Here is a 20,150-nt window from a genome sequence, read left to right as displayed (position 1 = left end):
CCCTCCCTTTGCTTTTTGTTTTTTCTTTTCCATTTTAGCCTGAAGCCTGTTTTTGACACTTCTCTTAAATTGTTTGTGCACTTTACATTGACTGTGTTCTTTTTTCTCTCTTCTTTTTTTCAGATGGTGGGAATGTCTTCTCCTGGGGGATGGGCCAAGAGGTGAAGACAAATAATTTTCCACTTCTAGTACAAAAAGCAGACTCCAGTCTCTTTTCATATCATTTAGATATGCTCTCGCCATAAATAAGCACTGATGTCTCCCATTTTCTTGGAGAGTTGGAGAAGAATTGGAGAAGAATTTTTCCAGAGTAAAGATTAAAAGGTTTTGTGGGGGATCTGTATGCGATCCCTCCCTCAGAGCACTTAATATCCCTCATGGTGTGCCAAGAAAGCAATTTTTTTTATTCTATATATCACCTTTATAGGATCTGCTCTTTGTTCATTTCAACTCATCTTCTTCACATGGACAGAACAGGAAATTCTCTTTGTGGAATCCACTATAGTTTATGTCTGTGCATGGCCTTTTTCAATGTGAATAGTGAGTGTCCTCTTCCAAAGTGTCCTCTTGTGTGTGTGTGTGTGTGTGTGTGTGTGTGTGTGTGTGTGTGTGTTGGCCCTGTGCTGTCTTTCCTCTGTTAGATATAAAGGATCCCACCTGTCACAGAGGATTGTTCTGGCCTTTCATTTAAGATGTTCTCTAAAGAGCCGCATCATTACACAGGCCTCAGACAGAGCCCAGACAGTGTAAAACGTCGGCCCACCTCAATCCCTACGCGGCTCAACTCTCAATTCTTTTTCCTCCTGTGTTTATCCGTGAGGTCGTTTGAACCTTTCCCAGTACATGTGATTTCTTTTACAATGCAGCCGCGATGAAGATGCCATGCCAAGATGATAAAACAAACATGTAGGTGAAGGTTTGTAATGAAAAGGTTTGTGGTCACTTATTATGAGCTTTGACATGGGCACGGCTTGTTGTCCAGCACAACTCGCTGAATTTTTAATAGTCTTTCTAACAGCTGTATAACTCCCAAGTTTCTTTCAGTGCAAGGTCGCCTTCTGTCTCTCCTCATCTTACCTTAAATCCCCATTTCCTCCCTCTTTTCCTCTACCCATGCTCCTTTGCCCCCCTTTTTAACCACCTTTCTCTTCATCTCTCCCATCCTCTCCCCCACCTCTGTCTCAAAGCTCTCCTGATGATTGATTGTTTCTCTGTGCAGTCTGACAAGATGTAACACACGGCAGGCCCCAGGGGCCCTGAGCAGACTGCGCCACCTGATTAAGACTCTCCCTGTAATCAGCTGCGCAGTGCCATACCAAAAACCACTCCAGTCAACATGTAAAAAAATAAATAGCAAATGTTCTACCTCTTGAAAGATAGCACTTTCTTTGCAGCTGAAGTGGAACTTAGGATGAGGGGGTCATCGGGAAATTGTTCTTGCTTAGCTGATACGTTCCTCTCTCAGGGGTTTGAAGGCCCTTGTATATCAGTACCAGAAGAATAAGGTAGAAAAGCAAAAGGTCATAAACTTAATAAAGTTCTCCACTGCCTTACCCACATACACCCAGGCAACGCTAACCCTATTACGGCTGGTAATAGTGTTACAGATAGAAATCTCATTGTTTCTCCACTGTTGAGACTAGAAGACGGACGGCCGGCGCTGTAGCACATGATTGAGGTGGGAAGGAATTTGAATGATGTCAGGGAGTGTAGGTTACAACCAGAATAAATGTGGTAGCCGCATCACAGCAAAAGGTAAAAGGAAGAATCTTTTAAACTTGCAGCCAGATTACGATACTAAACACAATATGCATGGCAGTTGTCATGGTTTATTGAATTAACCAGTGTGTAACAGTTCCTGTAAACCTAATACAAATACTTCCCCAGTCTAGAGCCATGTTCCAAATGTCAGCTGTGTGACAAGGGGGTCAGCAGTCGGCTAAAAGTTGTGCCCCAGAGTTCAGCCTGTCTTAGACCTGAATGGACAAAGCATCCAATAGATTACTCTGGACAACAGAGAGGCATAGAGTGTAATTTGGTTACGGATAAAAGAGAAAATTAAGCCCTATTATTTGTCTTATTGTAAGTGATGAGTATATGATCCAGATGTACATGCTTGGGACCACAGCAAATATTAAATATTTGTATGCAAATATCTGAATGCAAACTAAACAAACTCACTGGACACTTTATTATTTAGATTCCAAAACAAGATCTAGATCAAACGGTTGTATCAAACGTCCTGATTCAGATTTAACAATTCTATAAACTTTTGTTAGATCCTGGATAGTTGTACAAAATATCAGGATCTCCACTACATGTAATTGATGGTGGCGCACCGCCCCATACAAAATAAAAGCCACCACGCCTTAAAAATGTTTTTTTTTAACTTGAAAACAATGTTAATATATTGTATGAATGGATATACTGTATATATAGATATATCTATATATACTCTATATGCTATATAGCTTATTATTTGCGCACATATTGCACTGGAATCGCCTGTCTGCCCTGTTTGGCACATGCACATGTGTGACCAGATAAAGGAATGTGTCTTGTGTTGATGTTCACGTCGTTCCTTATTACCCAGAGAATAAAAAATAGTCAAAATGTGTAGTCCACTGACAACAGCTCGTCACAGGCTAAGCGTACTTACGCCAGCGTGTGTGATCGCTCACATTTCAATTTCATTCAACTTTCTGGCATTTTTGTTCACGCATTTTACCTTTCACTGCCTCTCTGGCCACAGCTAGCTAGCTCGTTTTTGTCCCACGGGTGAGCTACAAGAGGCTCGACATTTTAGACTCTCACTTTAAGTGCTCTCAGCAACTTTGCCATTAAATTAACAGTTTTGCAATGTTCTCAGTCCATTTTCTGCTGGTTGGTGAAAAATGTTAAATAAATAAGTTGATAAATAAGTCATAATTATTATAAATTAGTCATAATTATTTGTCATAATTAAAATAAAATTGTAGACGCAGCAGCAGCATGGCACAGCAGCGGCAGTCCCATGCAGCCCACCACCACAGCTTCAGAAAATCCTAGGAGAAACCCTGAATATTATTAATAGATCATATATGTTTGTGCTATAGACCCAAAAAGAATTGAAAGGACGTTGTCATGTGTGTCTGTGTTTTTCTTAGCATTTGAAACCTCATGCGTGAGTGCCTTTTTAAGTTTATGCACGCTCACGCACTTAGATGTGTGTGTACATTGTCACAGCATCTTAGCCTGTGGGTGTATTCAGTATTTCACCACGCTCTCATTTATATCTGTCACTGTTTTCCCATTGCTTTCCTGCTGATGCCATCAGTACTCACGTCATGACTGATGACAGTCTTCGCCACAGTTTGATGCTCTGTTGCTTAATGTCTTTATTGTTTATTAATTAACTGCAGGACATATATGATAAGAGACACCTATTGATTCTGCAGCCGCATTAATTGATTTTGTGCTTCACTAATCATATTGTTTCTGCAAAATCATTACTGGAACCCTGCTTTGTGGTGGTGATAAACTGTGCTGCGTGTTGCTGTTTGGTAGCGCCGTTGTGGGATCTAGACGTCGCAGTTCTCGCTGAAATTACTTTTGAATGCTGAGAGATGCTGGAACAACAAAAGTTATAGATGACAGCATACAGCATATCGTGCAAATATACCCGTGCTGGGATGACATCTGATCAATCTGATTGGGCGCTGTTTTACAGAATTGCCGGGCATCATTGCTCTTTCTGTCAGTGATCTGAAGTTTAAAGTTCCAAAGTCTAATACTTGGTAAACCAGTAAGTGTTCAGGTTGAAAAAGAAACAACTCATCTGTCCTGAACAAGCTGTACATTTGTTCTTTGTTTTAGGCTGAACATGTTAGCCATGTGTAACTACGCACATGATAAAAGCAAGTAAACGAGTAATAAGAGGTGTACTGTATACTGTCAGAGGAATGACTGCATTAGCATGAATGCATGTCTCTCAGTATTCACAAAAAAGAAGTGGAAAAGAACCAACAAACTGTTTTCCAGGTCCGAAAATGAAAAAAAACCAAATCCACAGTTATTTCTTTATTTGCCAATTATTTGGTAAATAAACCTTTATTTCCATTATTGCCCGTGGGGAAAATTGGTTGAAATTCATCCATCCATTTTCTATGTCGCTTATCCTAATTAGGGTCACGGGGTATGCCGGAGCCTATCCCAGCTGACTTTGGGCGAGAGGTGGGGTACACCCTGGACTGGTCGCCAGCCAATCGCAGGACTCACATTCATACCTTTGGACAATTTTGAGTCGCCAATTGCATGTTTTTGGAATGTTGGGACGGGGAGAAAATGCAAACTCCACACAAGTAAATTCAAATTAATCAAATTATGTTTGGCCTTGGAGTACACTGGATTTTTTGTGTGTTTATATGTGTATGCAAGCAGGTATAGCAAAACTATTGATTCCTTCAAAACTTGCAAATGCATTCAACAAAAATATAAACACGTTTGTTTTTGCTCCCATTTTTCATGAGCTGAACTTAAAGATCTATGTAATGAAATATCATTCACAAATCTGTCTGAATCAAGATGCTTATTAGACAGGATTATTATTGCACAGGTGTGCCTTAGGTTGGCCACAATAAAAGGCCATTCTAAAATGTGCAAATGCCACATCTGTGAGGTGGACGAATTATCTCGGCAAAGGAGAAGTGCTCACGAACACACATTTAGACTGTTTTGTGAACAATATTTGAGATAGACATTTTGTGTACGTAGAAAAAGTTCAGCTCATGAAAGATGGGAGCAAAAACCAAAAACCAAAATGTTGTGTTTGTATTTTTGTTCAGTCGATAATGTTTGTCAAGATCTGGATAAAAGGGCAGATCTAGTCAATATCAAAGTGTTAACAAGAGTGGAACTTTCACAAAGTTTTATAGAAATTGTTGTAGCTTATCTGCAATCGTGCAAACACAGAGACAAACAGCACTTGCTTGTATGTAACAGTGTCGCTTGTACGCAGATGCATCGTTTGATGACATAAACTTGTGAAAAGAGAGACACATGGTAGCTAGAGTGAGATAAACCAGTATTATAGCATCATTGAAACAGATTCACGTGTTTGTGTGTATCTGGCTGCCAGAGGATCCCCTGTGAGTCTGACTGGGGGTTATAGTGTAACCAAAGCGTCTGTCTCCTGCTCACCACCCAGATCCACCGGTTCAGCTCGACTGGGCCCACTTGTCTTGCTTTCATTCTGACGACTGTCTGGGAAAGGTCTGTCTGGGGTTCAAGTACATTAAAGTCATCCGCTCTGCTCCCACTGAGCCTCAACACAGATGGCTCCAGATGCAGCTGGCACAGCAAGGACCAGCACCTGACAGCCCTCATTTACACATACAAACACACACACACACACACACACCAGAATGCACACGGAGAAGAATAAACGCAAATAGACAATATTACAATTTGGATGCAAGGTATGGACACAATTGCTCACTTATATAAATGCATGTCAACACTGATGGAACTACATACTGTACACTCACATTCATAGAAAACACACACACACACACACACACACACACACACAGTCTACCCAGCAGGAACATGCTGCAACACATCTGCAAATCCTCACTGTGGCACACATTGGAACAAGCAAAACACAGATTAGAACATGGCACGCTCGCATGTAAACCAACTAGGGATACTCCGATCAGGGCTTTATGCTGCCAATTCCAATACCGATCATGCATGAGTGACATCAGCCGATACCGATCACATGGATTAACTGTGCATTTTTTCAATTTATTTGTGATGAGTGCTCTGGGTCAGGTGCACCGTTAGACAATTACAAAGGCCCCTGGCAAATAGGAATTACTGAAAATAAACGTTTGTGCGGATTGTCTTTTTTTGCCTTTATTTGTGTGAAACAATTTTGTATTATTTGAGACAAATCTCAATTTAATTTGATGCACGTTTTGGAGTAATACAAATACATGGGAAATGAACTTGTGGCCCCAGCAACTAACCGGAACTCCGTTGCTCATCACCGAAATACAACCAGAACTCGGCTCACGGGACCAAGTGGGGGGTGAGTCACAAATAGTGTTTTGAGGACAAGGTACAATTAGTATAACGACAACGAGAGAGTAAAGTTGTTCAGTGAAACCTGAAAAAGTTAGTACGTACCAAACTAAGCGCATTGCTTGTTTGTCACTGTGGTAAAAAGTCACATTTGGAGTCCGAAGACCAGAAGCTAGGCAGAGCTACCTAGCTATCTAGCTTCCACCAATGCAAAGTGGCAAGTGACAGCTAGGGAAAGCATGTAAACAAAGATGTAAGAATAGTCGAACGGAGATAGTTTTGGTAACGGAGTGGCCAAACACGCTGGCATCGATTGGCGTAGCCTGCGACAAGCTCAGTACGAGACGCGTCATTTTTTTTGCAACCCTATGTGACACAGCAGTCATGTACTATTTGCCGCCGCACGCCAATAATTGTTTATGATCCGCTTTGAAAGGCATTTATCAGGTCCGATTGATCGGAGACATCCCTAAAACCAACACATACTGTGCTCACTTGCAAACATATGCCAAGGCAGGTCGACGTGTCTATGTGAGCACCATGCAGAAAAGCCCTTTATCCCTGCAGGAGTAAGCAGGAAATAGAGCGAGATAGCAGACGGGAAGTCAAAAAATGAACACCATCAGCAGAACACACAAGGTGACATGGTCTGGTTTTGAAACAAATATCATGGTCTCACCATGATATTCGTTTAATACTCGAGATTGCTATGATATTTTGTATGTAACCATGTTGTAATGGTAATAGTCCGAATTCCATTTCTTTCTTTGGTATTTAGGATCAGTGGCAGCTTGAATTGAAATTACAGACTTCCTCAATATTTTTCTTACCCATCACCCCGTGTGTGTGTTTGTGTGTGTAGTTAATAATCTATTAGCACTGGTGTGGTTTGGATAAAATGTTGATGTAATCCTGAGACTGCCACACTATTTTTCTTGTAGGGACAACTCGGACTTGGAGAGAAATGCCTTCAGATGTCAAATCCTTGCCTGCTCAGCTATTCCCACCTAGTTCAGGTCACCAGAATACAAGCAGGAGATAGTTACAGTGCAGCTGTCACAGGTGAGCCCAGCTTATGACCTGCAGGGGAGGACCATGCTTTCATCTTCCTCAGCTCTATATAGTCTCTGCACATACCAATGTGTACAGTAGCACAACCCATACATTTTGCTTTTGACTTTTTACATCAACATAAAAACAAAAATTACCTAAAGCAAAACAGTGTGTACAAGGATGTGTACAAACACATTTTTCTTTTAATTATTTTCTATTTAACTCCAATAACTTCATTAACTGACTCTATTGTCTAACACCACAGCGCTGTGTTTTGTCTTGATGATGCACGTCTATTGTGGTGCACTATCCTACCAATTGATCTCTGCAGCTTCTTTACTGTAATTAGAAGAGAGAGATAAGACAAAGAGGTGCACATTTGAACATCAGTTATCCTAGTTATCGCAACTACCTCTCTATTTCTACAAGTGAATGTCATAATCTCCACGTAGGAAGGCTTCATATCATGGATCTACATGAGTCTGATAGACTGTATGCAGTGTTGCCAACTCCCAGAAAAATAAAGGACACCTGGCAGACCAGCCCACTCTGATTCTCGTCACCCCTCCCAGCTTGGTGATTTTGACACGGAAATGTTAGACCTCACAGTCGCCTTGCGTTACTTTTTCTCCCTTTGTATCACTGTGCGCCTCTGCCTGTCCAGTGTTGTGTATGTGTTTCACGGTGCTCTCACTGGAGCTCTCTCACATCACAGCCATCGTCATCCACGCATGTAAACACTGTAAAAAAAGAAAATAACGCAGAGCGATTGTGAGGTCTGACTTTTTGTAGCATCAATCAACAAAATGAACCTGAGTGAATTAAAAGTCTATAAATGAACATTGAAATTCAACAAAGCCTGAATTAGGTGAAACTCTTGACATTACAACAGCTAATGCATCTTGTAAGACATATGAGAAAGTTCCATAGTAGTGTACTCTATGCTGACCTTGCATGAATGATTTAACTGCAACTAGAGACATGTATTGCTTTTGGTGACCTGTCAAAGTATTACTTAAACACAGGCCGTTGTGGGACGTCTGACTTTAGTACATGACTGATGTGACCTCTCAGATTGTCATTATTTGGGAAAACATCAGCTTTTAACCTTTTTTGGTGGATTACCCTGCCAGCTCGTCAGTGTGCTCCTGCATCTCTTGGTCAGTTAACGTGTGCACAGGCATGTGTTACTTGTTCAGATGGGCTTTTGTGTGTGTGGAGGGGGCACTGAGCAGCGGCTGGCTTGCGTGTTTGTGAAATTCACTTGTTAAGAGATATTAAAAAAAAGATACACAGACTGATACGTTTGTGTGTGCGCACAGATGCTACATGTGGCTTGATGCAGAATATAGATTAATGGAGGCTTACCTTGAGGAGGATTCTCTGGTATCTCCTTGTAATTAAAATCCACCTCATAAAGATTATTGACTCCCCACCACACAAACCAGCATGCTCACTGGCTTGGCAGAGTTTGCAAAAGGCGTCTTAAAAAATGAAAAACAGCATATTAAGCAGCCCACATTTCGCCATTTATGCAGAACATTTAGATGTGGTTACATTATCGTAATGTGCTATAAAACCTGGATGTGAAATTTGTAATCCACTTTGGAAAATTGCTTACTATATTGCTTTAATATTCCCTGAAAGAGCTTTTGAGATGTATATGCCAGGTTTATTGTATGCCATAATTTAAAAGTCCTCAATGTAGGTTGTAAATATAAATGTATTAGTGGCAGGCTTAAATGGCGCACTGAGATGATTGATGCAATGCTTGAATTTTTGTTGATGACAGAGTACATCGTGTGTCTTCCTACACTCACTAACCATGGAGAACGCTTTGTGCACATGTGTAAGTCTCACAGGAGGAGAGTTACCATCTCAGTCCAGAGCTGTACATTAACTAAACCAAGCCAAGCTGACACAGTGTATAATTCTCTCTTCCATTTGATTGCTTCTATTCAAGGTCAGTGTTTCTATTCCAATTCGGACTAAATCATAAATTACAAGTATCAGGAGCAAAATAATCTGAGGTAGCCTGGCATCGGAATCCCTGCAGGCTCCAATGTCTGCTATTTCCACTCTAGCAGTAATTGTGTATGTTGTATAAGTAGACCTACAATCACAACCTGGGGACACACTGATGAGTGTGGGAGGTATTCTCACACGTACACCTTGTGGCAAGTTGACACAGAGTGTCTGAATATTTGTTCATATTCCCAGCAGGTGGAGAGCTTCTTCTTTGGGGTCAGGTCCCTCGTGTGTCCCAGCTCAGTGAGCATCCCAGTCACAGAAGGATTTGGATCCCGCAGCTTGTCCCACTGTTTAACACAAAGGTAAAGCAAAAAAAAGGACTGTTATTGTCTCGTGTATAAGTGTTGAAAGTTTCACAAAACCATTCTGGAAAGTGTTTGGAAAGAGCAGAGAAATATTGGAAGCTGGCTGGACAAACATTTTGGGTGTGAGATCAACAATTCAGAAGTAGGAGACTTAGTATATTTAGTCTCAATATTCACACAATAAAAAATATAACAGTACATGAATGACAAATCACTACAATAATGACATTTGACTTAATTCAGACCTTTCACTTCTTTTTTTAGCTGTTATCCACAAGTTTGTTTTTCATGTTTGCTTTATTTACAGGTGTCGGATGTGGCCTCTGGTACTTGGCACGTCATGGCGCTTGCTACAAGTAAGTCGACTTTGGTTAACATATCTTCAGTGTTTGGTATGTAGTGCTTCTTTACATTCATATATGTCTTTTTCCCATCTCTAAATTATGCCTCCTTCTCCTTAAAGCCCCTCCTCACTCATTTTCCCCACCCATCAAGCCATAATTTATGACAGATTGTAGCATCCTTAATGCACAGTCGGAAGTAACAGCTTGAATTGTATTATATTGTGTGTTTTACACTCTTGATGACTTTTGCATCGAAATGAGCTCAACCTCTGGTAATTGTTTTATGGATGTGATGAGTTGATAAAAACAAGTCAGTGTGCATTGTACTGTATGTGCATGCAGCTGTAAATGCTGTGACTGGGGGAAGTGTTTGTGCTCATGCATGTGTAGTACTTGGACTGATGACACACATGAATGCAACATACATTCCTTTAAAAGCAGACTTAAGAGATGATTTTTCAACTTAGTAATGACTTGTAAACAGCCCAAATAAAAAAATCTGACACTTTAAAGCCACACATAATTTCTTAACACCATCAGTCCCACACCCAACTTGACACGAGCCTTCATCCATCACATCACAACTTTCCCTATATTCTCCACAACCTGTTATCCTTTTAGTTTTCACCACTCTCTCGTACATCCCTACTAAACGCTGCTTTGCCTTTAGCTAATCAGGCTGATTGGAGGTGTCCTTTGGCTCACCTGGGGGCTTCCAATCCTATTAGGCCAACCGTCCTGAGCCGAACGCACCCAGCAGCCGCTCGTGTTTGATCACTGGTGCTTAGAGCCCACACTTGTCCTCTTATGTTGGTGTTAAGGCATGAGGGAGGGGAGCGGTAGGGTGGAGTTTGGTTGGTTGGAGGGGGGAGTTCAAATGTGATCTCCTTAACTCTCCAGGGGGGCAGAGGGGAGTTCAGTGCCCCACCTTCTCCACTGACTAACTGGAGCTGGTCTTTAAAGTTCTGATGTCAGCTGAAAGGCGGAACAGTACAAGTTGTTTCCAAGGAAAAGGGAAAGACGGAGGGAATAAATACTCTGGTTGGAAGGAGAATAGCCACTATATCAAGTATTTTTTATCACTTTTACTGATGCTGCATTCTTTTTTTGTGTGTTTTTGTGATCTCAAAATGAAAATTTTCCAACATATTTAATTTTTTCCTCCCTGTTTTTACCTACCAATGTACCTAGCCACACCTCTTTGTCAGAATCTCTACCATGTCCTGTAATTTCACTCATCATTTTGTCTCTTAACCTTCTTCCACATGGCTATCATTTTATCTCACCGCGAGCCAATCACTGTTGTAGCTCTTCTCACTACCCCAGCTTCCCTCATATCCACCTCCTCCTCTTTCATCTAGCCAAGAGTGCCCAGGAAGAGCCATGTGTTTCCAAAGTGGACTGGATGGGAAATCGAAGAAGGGCTTCTGTGTTTATCAAGCCCCAGCTCCGTCACCTTGCTCCTACTTCTGTCTGGAGCCTCCAACAAATTGGTGACAGCAGCAACAACCATGGAGCAGACTTTCGCCTTTCTGGGGGTTGCACACGTCCACATAATACACACACACACACAGCGTAGCACCTTGGCCCTGTTTAGTTTTATTGCTGGTGTCAGGTGAGGAGGTGGAGGTAGAACTGCTGTCTAAAGTCACCCCACAGACACACACACACACACACACGCACCATCATTTCCACCCTGCCGAAACCTCAGCTAACAAGACCTGTGAACCACAGTGACAGAGCTCCCAGGCATGTCAGAGTTCCAGTCATTTAATGCCAATATGTCGACCCCAGCTCCTATCCAAAAGGGTTTCTACATGCTCACTGTGACACAATAGGCTTCACAGTATGCCACTGAACATTAGCCTCTGGTAGACTACTGCTTCCTCAAGTTAATTCAATTGAAATAATACATTTGCTCAAATTATTTGAAGTAATTGTGTTTATATGAAATATGTGTGCAGTGTGCTTCTTGATGCACTAGCAAGTATTGAGTTATTAAGTATTGAGTTGTCCTGAGTCATTACATGTACTTTTGCATGGATTGCTACCACAAAACCTGGAGCTCAATACTTTTCTTTTTTTTGAGCGCAGTTCCCTTTCTTTTCTTTTTTTTGCTGCAGAGTAAAATGGAGCGTTGACTCGAGTTAGAGAGCCCTACACAGCCATGCTTCCTTGAAAATGAACTGCACAAACAACGCCTGGCCATTGTGTCTAAGCGTTTACAATGATGCCATTTAAGAGACTATTGATCCGCTAGTGCAGGGTCAATCACTGGATCAATGTTGTGTGTCGGTTGGCTCGATGGCTGGTTGACTGTGTGAGTGAATAGCTGGATTGATGAATGGATAGCTGGATTGACAGAGTGATCCAGGGTTGGATTTGTGGACAGCCGATTGAGAGGAACATCAGTGTCAGATCCAGCCCAACATGAACTTGTGAGATACTCAACATTTCAGTGATCAGCCTTGGTCTGTGTAATATTGCACAAATGTGGTGCTTGACACATTTAATATGTTATTATGATGTAATGTTATTAAACATCTTTAAAGGGGTGTGAGAACCTTCAAAAAGAAACAAAAATTAGTAATTTTGTGCCGAAACGGAGTTCCCCTTGCCATCACCAGTACCCTTCTGCAGTGGTCTCAAAAAGAATAGATAAACCACAGCCGTGCCAATTCTTTAGATCATGCATGTCAAGTAAATACTTCAGTATCAACTACTCTGCTGGCATTACAAGACAAAAGTGGCCGCGGTATTACATTTAGCATGAATCGCACAACCACAACCAAAAGTAACAATAATTTCTGTACATGACTAGAAACGACACTACCTTAGCTATTACACCCTGTCTGTACAAAACACCTTAAAGGTGCATAAGACAAAGCCTGCTGGGAAACACATAATCCACCCATTCCGCAGCTGCAAACTCTTACGGGTCACACGTCTCACGGATTGTGATGTTTTAGTGTTAATATAAAATGCTTTAGCTTTGGCTCGGACGTTGAGAAGATGACGAGAAGGTGGTCGATCAACAATTACTTTATTGAAACAAGCCACCACACCAAAACAGCCATACTTATAGACAGTACGCACAGCTGTCTCCCCCTCCTCTTTTCTGGCTCATCCAATGAACAGCAGGACACGTTCACGGCATCATAGACTGTCTCAGAAAGTAGACATTTCAAGCAGGAGTATTCCAGTTATGGCCCTGATCTAAATTGTGCTTTGAGTTTTGGCCCGCTGTGCGATCGAGTACGAGAGCCTTTTTTAATACTCACTGAGCTGAAGTCTACAAGATATACTTTCACTACCTATACTGACGCCTTGTAGGAGGCAATGCATGACGGCAGTTCCCAGTGAAACTGAATGACCTTGAGGGGAATCAATTGTAGAGGTTCCACTATTCATACGTAGACCTTTATTTGGGGAATGGAGAAAAACTAAAGCAGCGTTGACACTTGCATGCATTTCGCCTCTGCCTTGTCCCGCAATTTGCCATGGCAATACGTGTCATTTATTTATTTATTTATTTATGGCACACCTGAAAAGCATGAAGACTAGTTTGCGCACTTTTTGCTTTCCGTTTAGGCATCAATTACACACTTGGCACGCAATTTGTGACCGCAAATGGTGCGCATTGGCACAAAATGAACACACTTCCGCACGACTTATTTAAACCTTGTCGAGTCGTGTTTACGGCTAGTGCACGACAATAGTACACGCGACACTCATTGTTCCCTCATGGGTGTGCATTGTCACCACCACTTCCCGCATCCATGAAGCAGCTGTGGCATTATTTGGTCCTGCTGTGTCCTGCGTGACACCACAAAACAGCAGGCATCACCCCTATAGCTTCATTGATTCCTCTGTTTGCAAGTGACCTACAATATACTGAACTCCATAGAAGAAGCTCATGCAAAAAAGAGGTAGTCTAAATATTTCTCGCAGCTGCACATAGAGAATGTACAAAGGCAAGAAAGGAGGTGTTAAACTAGAAAAAAAAAAGGTAGATGATAGTGTGGGAGAGGGAATTGCTGACTATAAGACATCACATTGGGCATCATGATCACTTATTAACAGAAAATCACAAGGAAGATCCAAGAGGCTACAGAAATTACTTGAGAATTAACCCCGACTTGCTCCAAGAGGTGGCGGAAAAGTCAACCCATTCATGTGAATGAGACACTTTGATACACACCACCCGTATTGTTTGCACCTGCAGTGGTGTGAATAAGCGTTCGCCCCCTTCCTGATTTCTTATTTGTGTGCATGTTTGTTCCACTTAAGTATTTCAGATCATCAAACAAATGTAAATATTTGCCAATGACAACACAACTGAACACAAATGCAGTTTTTAAATGAAACTTTTCATTATGAAGGGAGAAAACAAATCCAAACCTACATGGCCCTGTGTGATAAAGTGATGCCACCTAAACCTAATAACTGGTTGGGCCCCCCTTAGCAGCAACAACTACAATCAAGTGTTCGTGATAACTTGCAATGAGTCTTTTACACGCTGTGGAGGAATTGTGGCCCCCTGATCTTTGCAGAATTGTTGTAATTCAGCCACATTGGAGGGTTTTCCAGCAAGACCCGCCTTTTTAAGGTCATGCCACAGCATCTCAATAGGATTCAGGTCAGGACTTTGACTAGGCCACTCCAAAGTCTTCATTTTGTTTTTCTTCAGCCATTCAGAGGTGGATTTGCTGGTGTGTTTTGGATCATTGTCCTGCTGCAGAACCCAAGTTTGTTTCAGCATTGAGGTCACAAACAGATGGTCGGACAGTCTCCTCCAGGATTTTTTGGTAGACAGCAGAATTCATGGTTCCATTTCTCACAGCAAGTCTTCCAGGTCCTGAAGCAGCAAAACAGCCCCAGACCATCACACTACCACCACCATATTTTACTGTTGGTATGGTGTTCTTTTTCTGAAATGCGGCATTACTTTTATGCCAGATGTACAAAGTGCGTGCAAGTGTAAACACCTCTTATATATATTAAAACACATTGAAGGAGGCATCAGAGTTGGACTTTGTAAATATTTTAATTTGTTTACTCAACACTCGATTGACCTAGATACCCAGCCCTAGACAATGCAACATGAAGAAGTATAGCACAATTTAACCGAAAAGAGGTGTAGGCCCTTTATTATTTGAGACGTGTGCGTAAACACACATGCATGCACATGAAGCTGTGATTATCAGGGGATGGCTGAGGTCATGCCTCATGACAGAGTAGGCACAGGGAAACAACTTATTTGAAATTCTGTGAGAGATGTCAATTGTGCCCTCAGTGTATTTCTATGGAAAATTTGTAAATAGATCCTTTGTAAATAGCTCCTCTCTCTGCCAATCACTCTGTCTGCTCTCTGCACCGCAGCATTAAAAATTGATCCTTAGCTGCACTAGGGTGAAATGCTAACATTGCTGCCAAATGACTGATTAAAAAGGAAAACCTTTAATCTTTGCTTAAAAGTGTCTTCTGCCTTGGCATGCCTCTCCCCTGTGCTCTTCTATCTTCCAAGACTGTGAGGGGAAGGAGGGGGTCGCGGTTGGGGGGAAACGGGGTCATGCTTCATGTAGAGTCAGCGATGTACAGTGATATGGCTCCAGACGTGATGGATTTAACTAAGAGCAGATCTGGGATGCAACACGCTCCGCTCTCTTCGGAATTTAACCCCAAGCCAAAAGGTTAAAATCACATTTGAGAGGAGGCAAATGTGTTGGCACTGCTGCTAATGGTGCACAAAAAATAGCTGGATTGTATTGACAATGCAGAATGAAATACACTGTTGTTTGCTACGCCACAGATTTGTATCTGAATGCTCTGGACAGACAAAAATACAGGATCTGCCTATCATGAGTGCACTTGACTTTTAGTCTTTGTGGACATACCATTACTTTTTTTGCACTGAAAATATAAAAAGATTTACCTTCGAGTCCAATAATCAGTCTTATGAAGTACAGAACTTCTGGACTTTGAGTGACAGAAATAGATTCCTACTTTTCTGAAACAGCACATGCCAGCATTTGACTTTTTAACTACGCAATTGCCCAATTTGCACCCCTATATACGACCAGCGAGAATTAACTTTACAAGTGTACAGTATTTTGTCCTTTTGTCCTCAAAAAATACCTCCATACATTTTGGTTACTGAAAACGGAAAAGGTTTTAAAATTGTTTTTATTTAATTATATCACTGTTAACAGTAGAACAAGTTTCCCTACTCAATCTCACATACACGTAAATGTACGTACAGTTAAGTGAATAATACACATCGTAACAGCAGCAAGTTATTATTACTGAAAGATGATGGACTATGTTTAACTCATGTTCACCACTTGGTCCTGGTCAACCACCATTGTTATTAGGGCTGGAGTTATTATATTATACACTATTGACCTCAGCGTGCAACTTTTCACATCTCCACCATCTCTGAGATTCCTGGAGTACACGTTGATTACAGGTGCATTTGTATTTCAGGGAGCAGCAAGAAGGAAAGAGATTGTGCTCAATCGGAAAATGATGCTCCGTTCAGAGACCATGTCAGGAGTACCCCACTGACAGAGCACACAACGACAGAAAACACAATCAAGGTAAGATTTAAAAAAAAAAAAAAAAGATTCCTCCCGTATCTAGTGCTTCACGAAGCGTTGGATTGTTCACCCACTAACAGGGAACGTGAGCTGGGATTAGACCGTCGTGAGACAGGTTAGTTTCACCCTACTGATGATGTGTTGTTGCAATAGTAATCCTGCTCTGGATGTCAGAGACCAAAATGAACTCCTGGAGTTCAGGATCTTAGAGCTTGTATATCATAGGTTAATCTGGAACACGTTAACTGACCGAGCAAGTCCCCAACATTTGCTTTTTCTACTTAAAAAGATAAATAAATATTAGTATTACCTTTGCCAAGTCGTCTTATTTTCATTTCATCTGTTTGTTTGTACATGTATTAATTCTCTGATTTATGCGCAAGATACCATCCGCAGTGTTTGATCTCTCAACCTAGTCAAATTTAATCTGATTCGAACGAAGTTCGGCGTGTGTATTTAATGTCAACCAGATCTTATCCAGATTGGGCATTTGTAACTTAACATTGAAAAACAGTGAATTTTTTCTTGTGTATTGTTGTTGCATTTGCTTCAGTTCGATCTATTTAAACACAATCAATCAATCATACATGTGAAGTGGAATATTGTGCACTAAAGTACAACCTTTAAAGCGTAAAAGTGTTGAATTATGTTCACTTAGAATATATGCAAGGACCTCTAAACTGCAGTGCTCACCCAAGTTCCCGCCCCCCTCGTCTCTCTGTCATTCAGGTGTTTACTGTCATTTATACTCAGGGTTTTGTATAATCCTCTCACCACACCTGAGTGCTCCCCACTTCAGTGTCACTGGATTTACTCTCTCCGCCCGTCTCCCTCTGTCTCACTTCGCCTCTGCTCCAGTGCGCAGCCTTTTTCATTTTGCATCACAGCCATTCTTATGCACACGTTGTCATTTTCTTATGTAAATAACCACGGATAAAAAGACACTTAACAGACATTTTAAAATTTACACACGCCGCTCACCGCGTATGTTCTCAGTCATCTCATCTGCCTCTCATCAGCTAGTTTGTCTGCACAAGTGTCTTTGCCTGTAGCTATAAATTAGGGGTTGTGATTTAACTCATTGAGACAAAAGAGAGAGACAACGAAACATGAATAAAACAAATGATTTGGAGAAGGTGAAGAAAAGCAGGCAAGGGGATGAGAGGAGGGGAGGGTGAACCGAAGGCAGAAATGGGGCAATATGTATTTCTGCTCTACTTTCACTTGACTAAGGCTTCATTAAGAAGTCTGTTTTCAGATCCTTGCACACGCGTGTATGTGCATGTGTGCGAACATGCCTAGGTTAAAACTGAGATTGTGTCAATTCATGTGCACAAATGTGCAAATATGTGTGCATACTCATAAAAATTACTTCTCCGTGCTCTGTGAGAAATAACTCTTAAATTATTTACACCCAAAGCTCTCTAATTGGAATCAAGTTTTTAAATGGGGTCAAATATTGCAGTGCGGTTCCATGAACTTTTTTCTTTTGCCTCAAGTACTGTACTGTTGTGTCTAGCTGTACATGCGACATGCTGCTGTTTCACGTTGCATGCACCACCAAGCAATATAGCACCATTTGTAAAACAGATAAAGCTGCAATGGTGCTAATATGTCAATGCAGTTTCTCATGCGTATTAACCATTCTGTAAGAGAGCTGATGAGTCATAAACATCAAACGTAAGTGCACGCATACACACTCACACAGCCTTCGGCAATGCACAGAGCTGGTGTTAGATTTAAGCTCCCTAATAAGACCAATTAGAAGTATACTGTGCGCTAGTGAAGGCAACTTAAAGAGAGCATTCCCTCATCTCTACACTTACAGACATTAATCATTTTCAAACCGAATTGTACGAAAATTTAATCAATTTTTCCCATCGGAAACCATGTAAATTCAAATAATGCGTTCCAGACAACCAAAAATGTTAAAACAAAACACTTTTAATATGGAATAATTCTATTTTTTATATTAAAATTGAAATGCATATAAATGACGAATGAAATGGATAAATGAACATTTAATGTCACTTGTACCTTGTTAATAGGGATGAGGCGGATACTTGTTTTAGACGAGTATCCATTGCATTTTTGCCGAGTACGAGCATGAAATTAGTACAGCTCGTCATTATCCGTAATCATGATGATGGAAAATCATCATTGGGTAATTACTTGGGAACCTTCGATGCGATTACGATTCAGAGGCTCGCGATGTGATGATGAAACCATTATAGATGCATCTTGATGCATCTTTTTTGTGATCAATAGTTTGTCAGTTTTTTCATGCATAATTTTTTTCTATATGTAATTTGTTTTTATTCACTGTTTACTACTAAAACAGCAACTTCTGGATGACTTTCCTCCTGGTTTGGGTGGAAACGTGCTATGTGGTTTTTCATATTTGTTGTGTTCCCAAAATATTTTAAGCTTATATGATGAAGCTTGTATATAGTCTGGCTCTTGTCCAGCTCATTTTTACCTTCAACTACGTGAAAGCCAAAGTGCTTCCAGACGCACGCTTTAAATCCAGCGGGTGCGGGTTTACGCTCAGCCATTCCTGTAACATCTTACACTTAGGTGCACCACCATAAACTGTCAGGGCGGCACTTCCGCTTTCTGTCTTTTTGTTCCGTGTTTTTTTGTTCTGTCAGCATCGATTATTGACATTTATGAATCGATTAATAATCTAATAATAATAATAATCTGATCCATTCATGTCAATTTCAGACTTAAAATAATGTACCAATTTAAGCCCAACCCATTTTCATTTAAACCACGCCCACTCTCGGTTTGTGCCCCGCCCACTCCGAGTATAGGGATACAGTTAATTTAGATGGGTGAACAGATACAGACACAGATAGTGGTGTACTTTCATCCCTACTTGTTAAAAAAGACGGTGATGACACAGCAACGAGGGTTGGAGAGATCCAAACAGAGGACATCTTCGTGTTTTGCTTAAGGTGTAACTGTTTTGGTTAACAACTACAGAGTGAACCGGTAATGACATAGATGGGAAATGGAGCTGGGGAACAATGACTTCTGCTTCCGGTTTCCAGTTGAGAGCTGGCGCGTTTTATAATAAAGTCACTTTACGAACACAGTTTCACTCAAGCAGTATATTAATAATACAACAAGACTGAGTCACTTGTTATGTCATTTTCTATCAACTGTACAAGGGAAGAGGAAAATATATTCTTTATCCTCGTAGGGCTTCAGACAGGTTGGCCTTGAAGAAAGAAAGAAAGAAGACGAAGAAGAGAGCGATGAAAGAGAGAGGGCAAATTCAGAAGAAGCACTCAAAGAACGAGCAAAGGTCCATGTTTCAGCATTCAACAGGGCCAGTTCTGTGACAAGAACAGGAAGCAGGCTCTCAACAATCAAATCTGGTTTGTGGGAGGCAAATGGCGGAACAGTCTGTCTGTCTGACGAAGGACGATGGAAAGAGGGGTACAAAAAGAGAGGAAGCAAAGAGATAGTCTTCACTACATTGCATCTTTTACCCACATCTGTGGAAGACCCCGACCCGCTCTGCCCCAGCATACTGCCAAGGCTGCAGCCAAGACAGCAGCAGGCTTATACTGACACTGGGAAGGTGAGCAGTCATGTCATTAGTCTAACCATCATCCCACGAGTCTTCACTGTATTTCCTATAGTTAGATTTTACTTATTAATAAAGATACAGTTTAATAGAAAATAATATCCAAAAATGTATGACCATTTTATGTTCAATCTTTACTTTTTACGGCTATTTTGTG

General features: G+C 41.1%; 2 protein-coding genes across 4 annotated transcripts in view; one reads left to right on the top strand and one right to left on the bottom strand.

Annotated features, from left to right (window-relative positions):
• The window catches only part of LOC129179358 (X-linked retinitis pigmentosa GTPase regulator-like), a 377,871-nt gene that overhangs the window by 355,122 nt on the left and 2,599 nt on the right, over positions 1-20,150 (top strand). The window contains exons 9-15 of one of the 2 annotated variants that reach the window (XM_054772505.1): positions 124-161; positions 7,005-7,125; positions 9,337-9,449; positions 9,760-9,808; positions 11,158-11,289; positions 16,283-16,395; positions 19,604-19,987. In XM_054772505.1, coding sequence (XP_054628480.1) covers positions 124-161; positions 7,005-7,125; positions 9,337-9,449; positions 9,760-9,808; positions 11,158-11,289; positions 16,283-16,395; positions 19,604-19,987 — 950 coding nt within the window. The remainder of the gene's footprint in view (positions 1-123; positions 162-7,004; positions 7,126-9,336; positions 9,450-9,759; positions 9,809-11,157; positions 11,290-16,282; positions 16,396-19,603; positions 19,988-20,150) is intronic. The other variant, XM_054772506.1, reaches the window with a different exon arrangement.
• Positions 8,564-20,150, bottom strand: part of LOC129179360 (uncharacterized) — a 33,710-nt gene continuing 22,123 nt past the window's right edge. For both annotated transcript variants that reach the window (XR_008569949.1, XR_008569951.1), the window contains one exon: positions 8,564-9,434. The gene's annotated coding sequence lies outside the window, so the exon portion shown is untranslated. The remainder of the gene's footprint in view (positions 9,435-20,150) is intronic.

Source organism: Dunckerocampus dactyliophorus, chromosome 4 (assembly GCF_027744805.1).
Source record: "Dunckerocampus dactyliophorus isolate RoL2022-P2 chromosome 4, RoL_Ddac_1.1, whole genome shotgun sequence".
Taxonomy (NCBI): Eukaryota; Metazoa; Chordata; class Actinopteri; order Syngnathiformes; family Syngnathidae; genus Dunckerocampus; species Dunckerocampus dactyliophorus.
The sequence above is the reverse complement of the archived record's forward strand: the minus strand, read 5'-3'. Positions and strand labels throughout refer to the sequence as shown.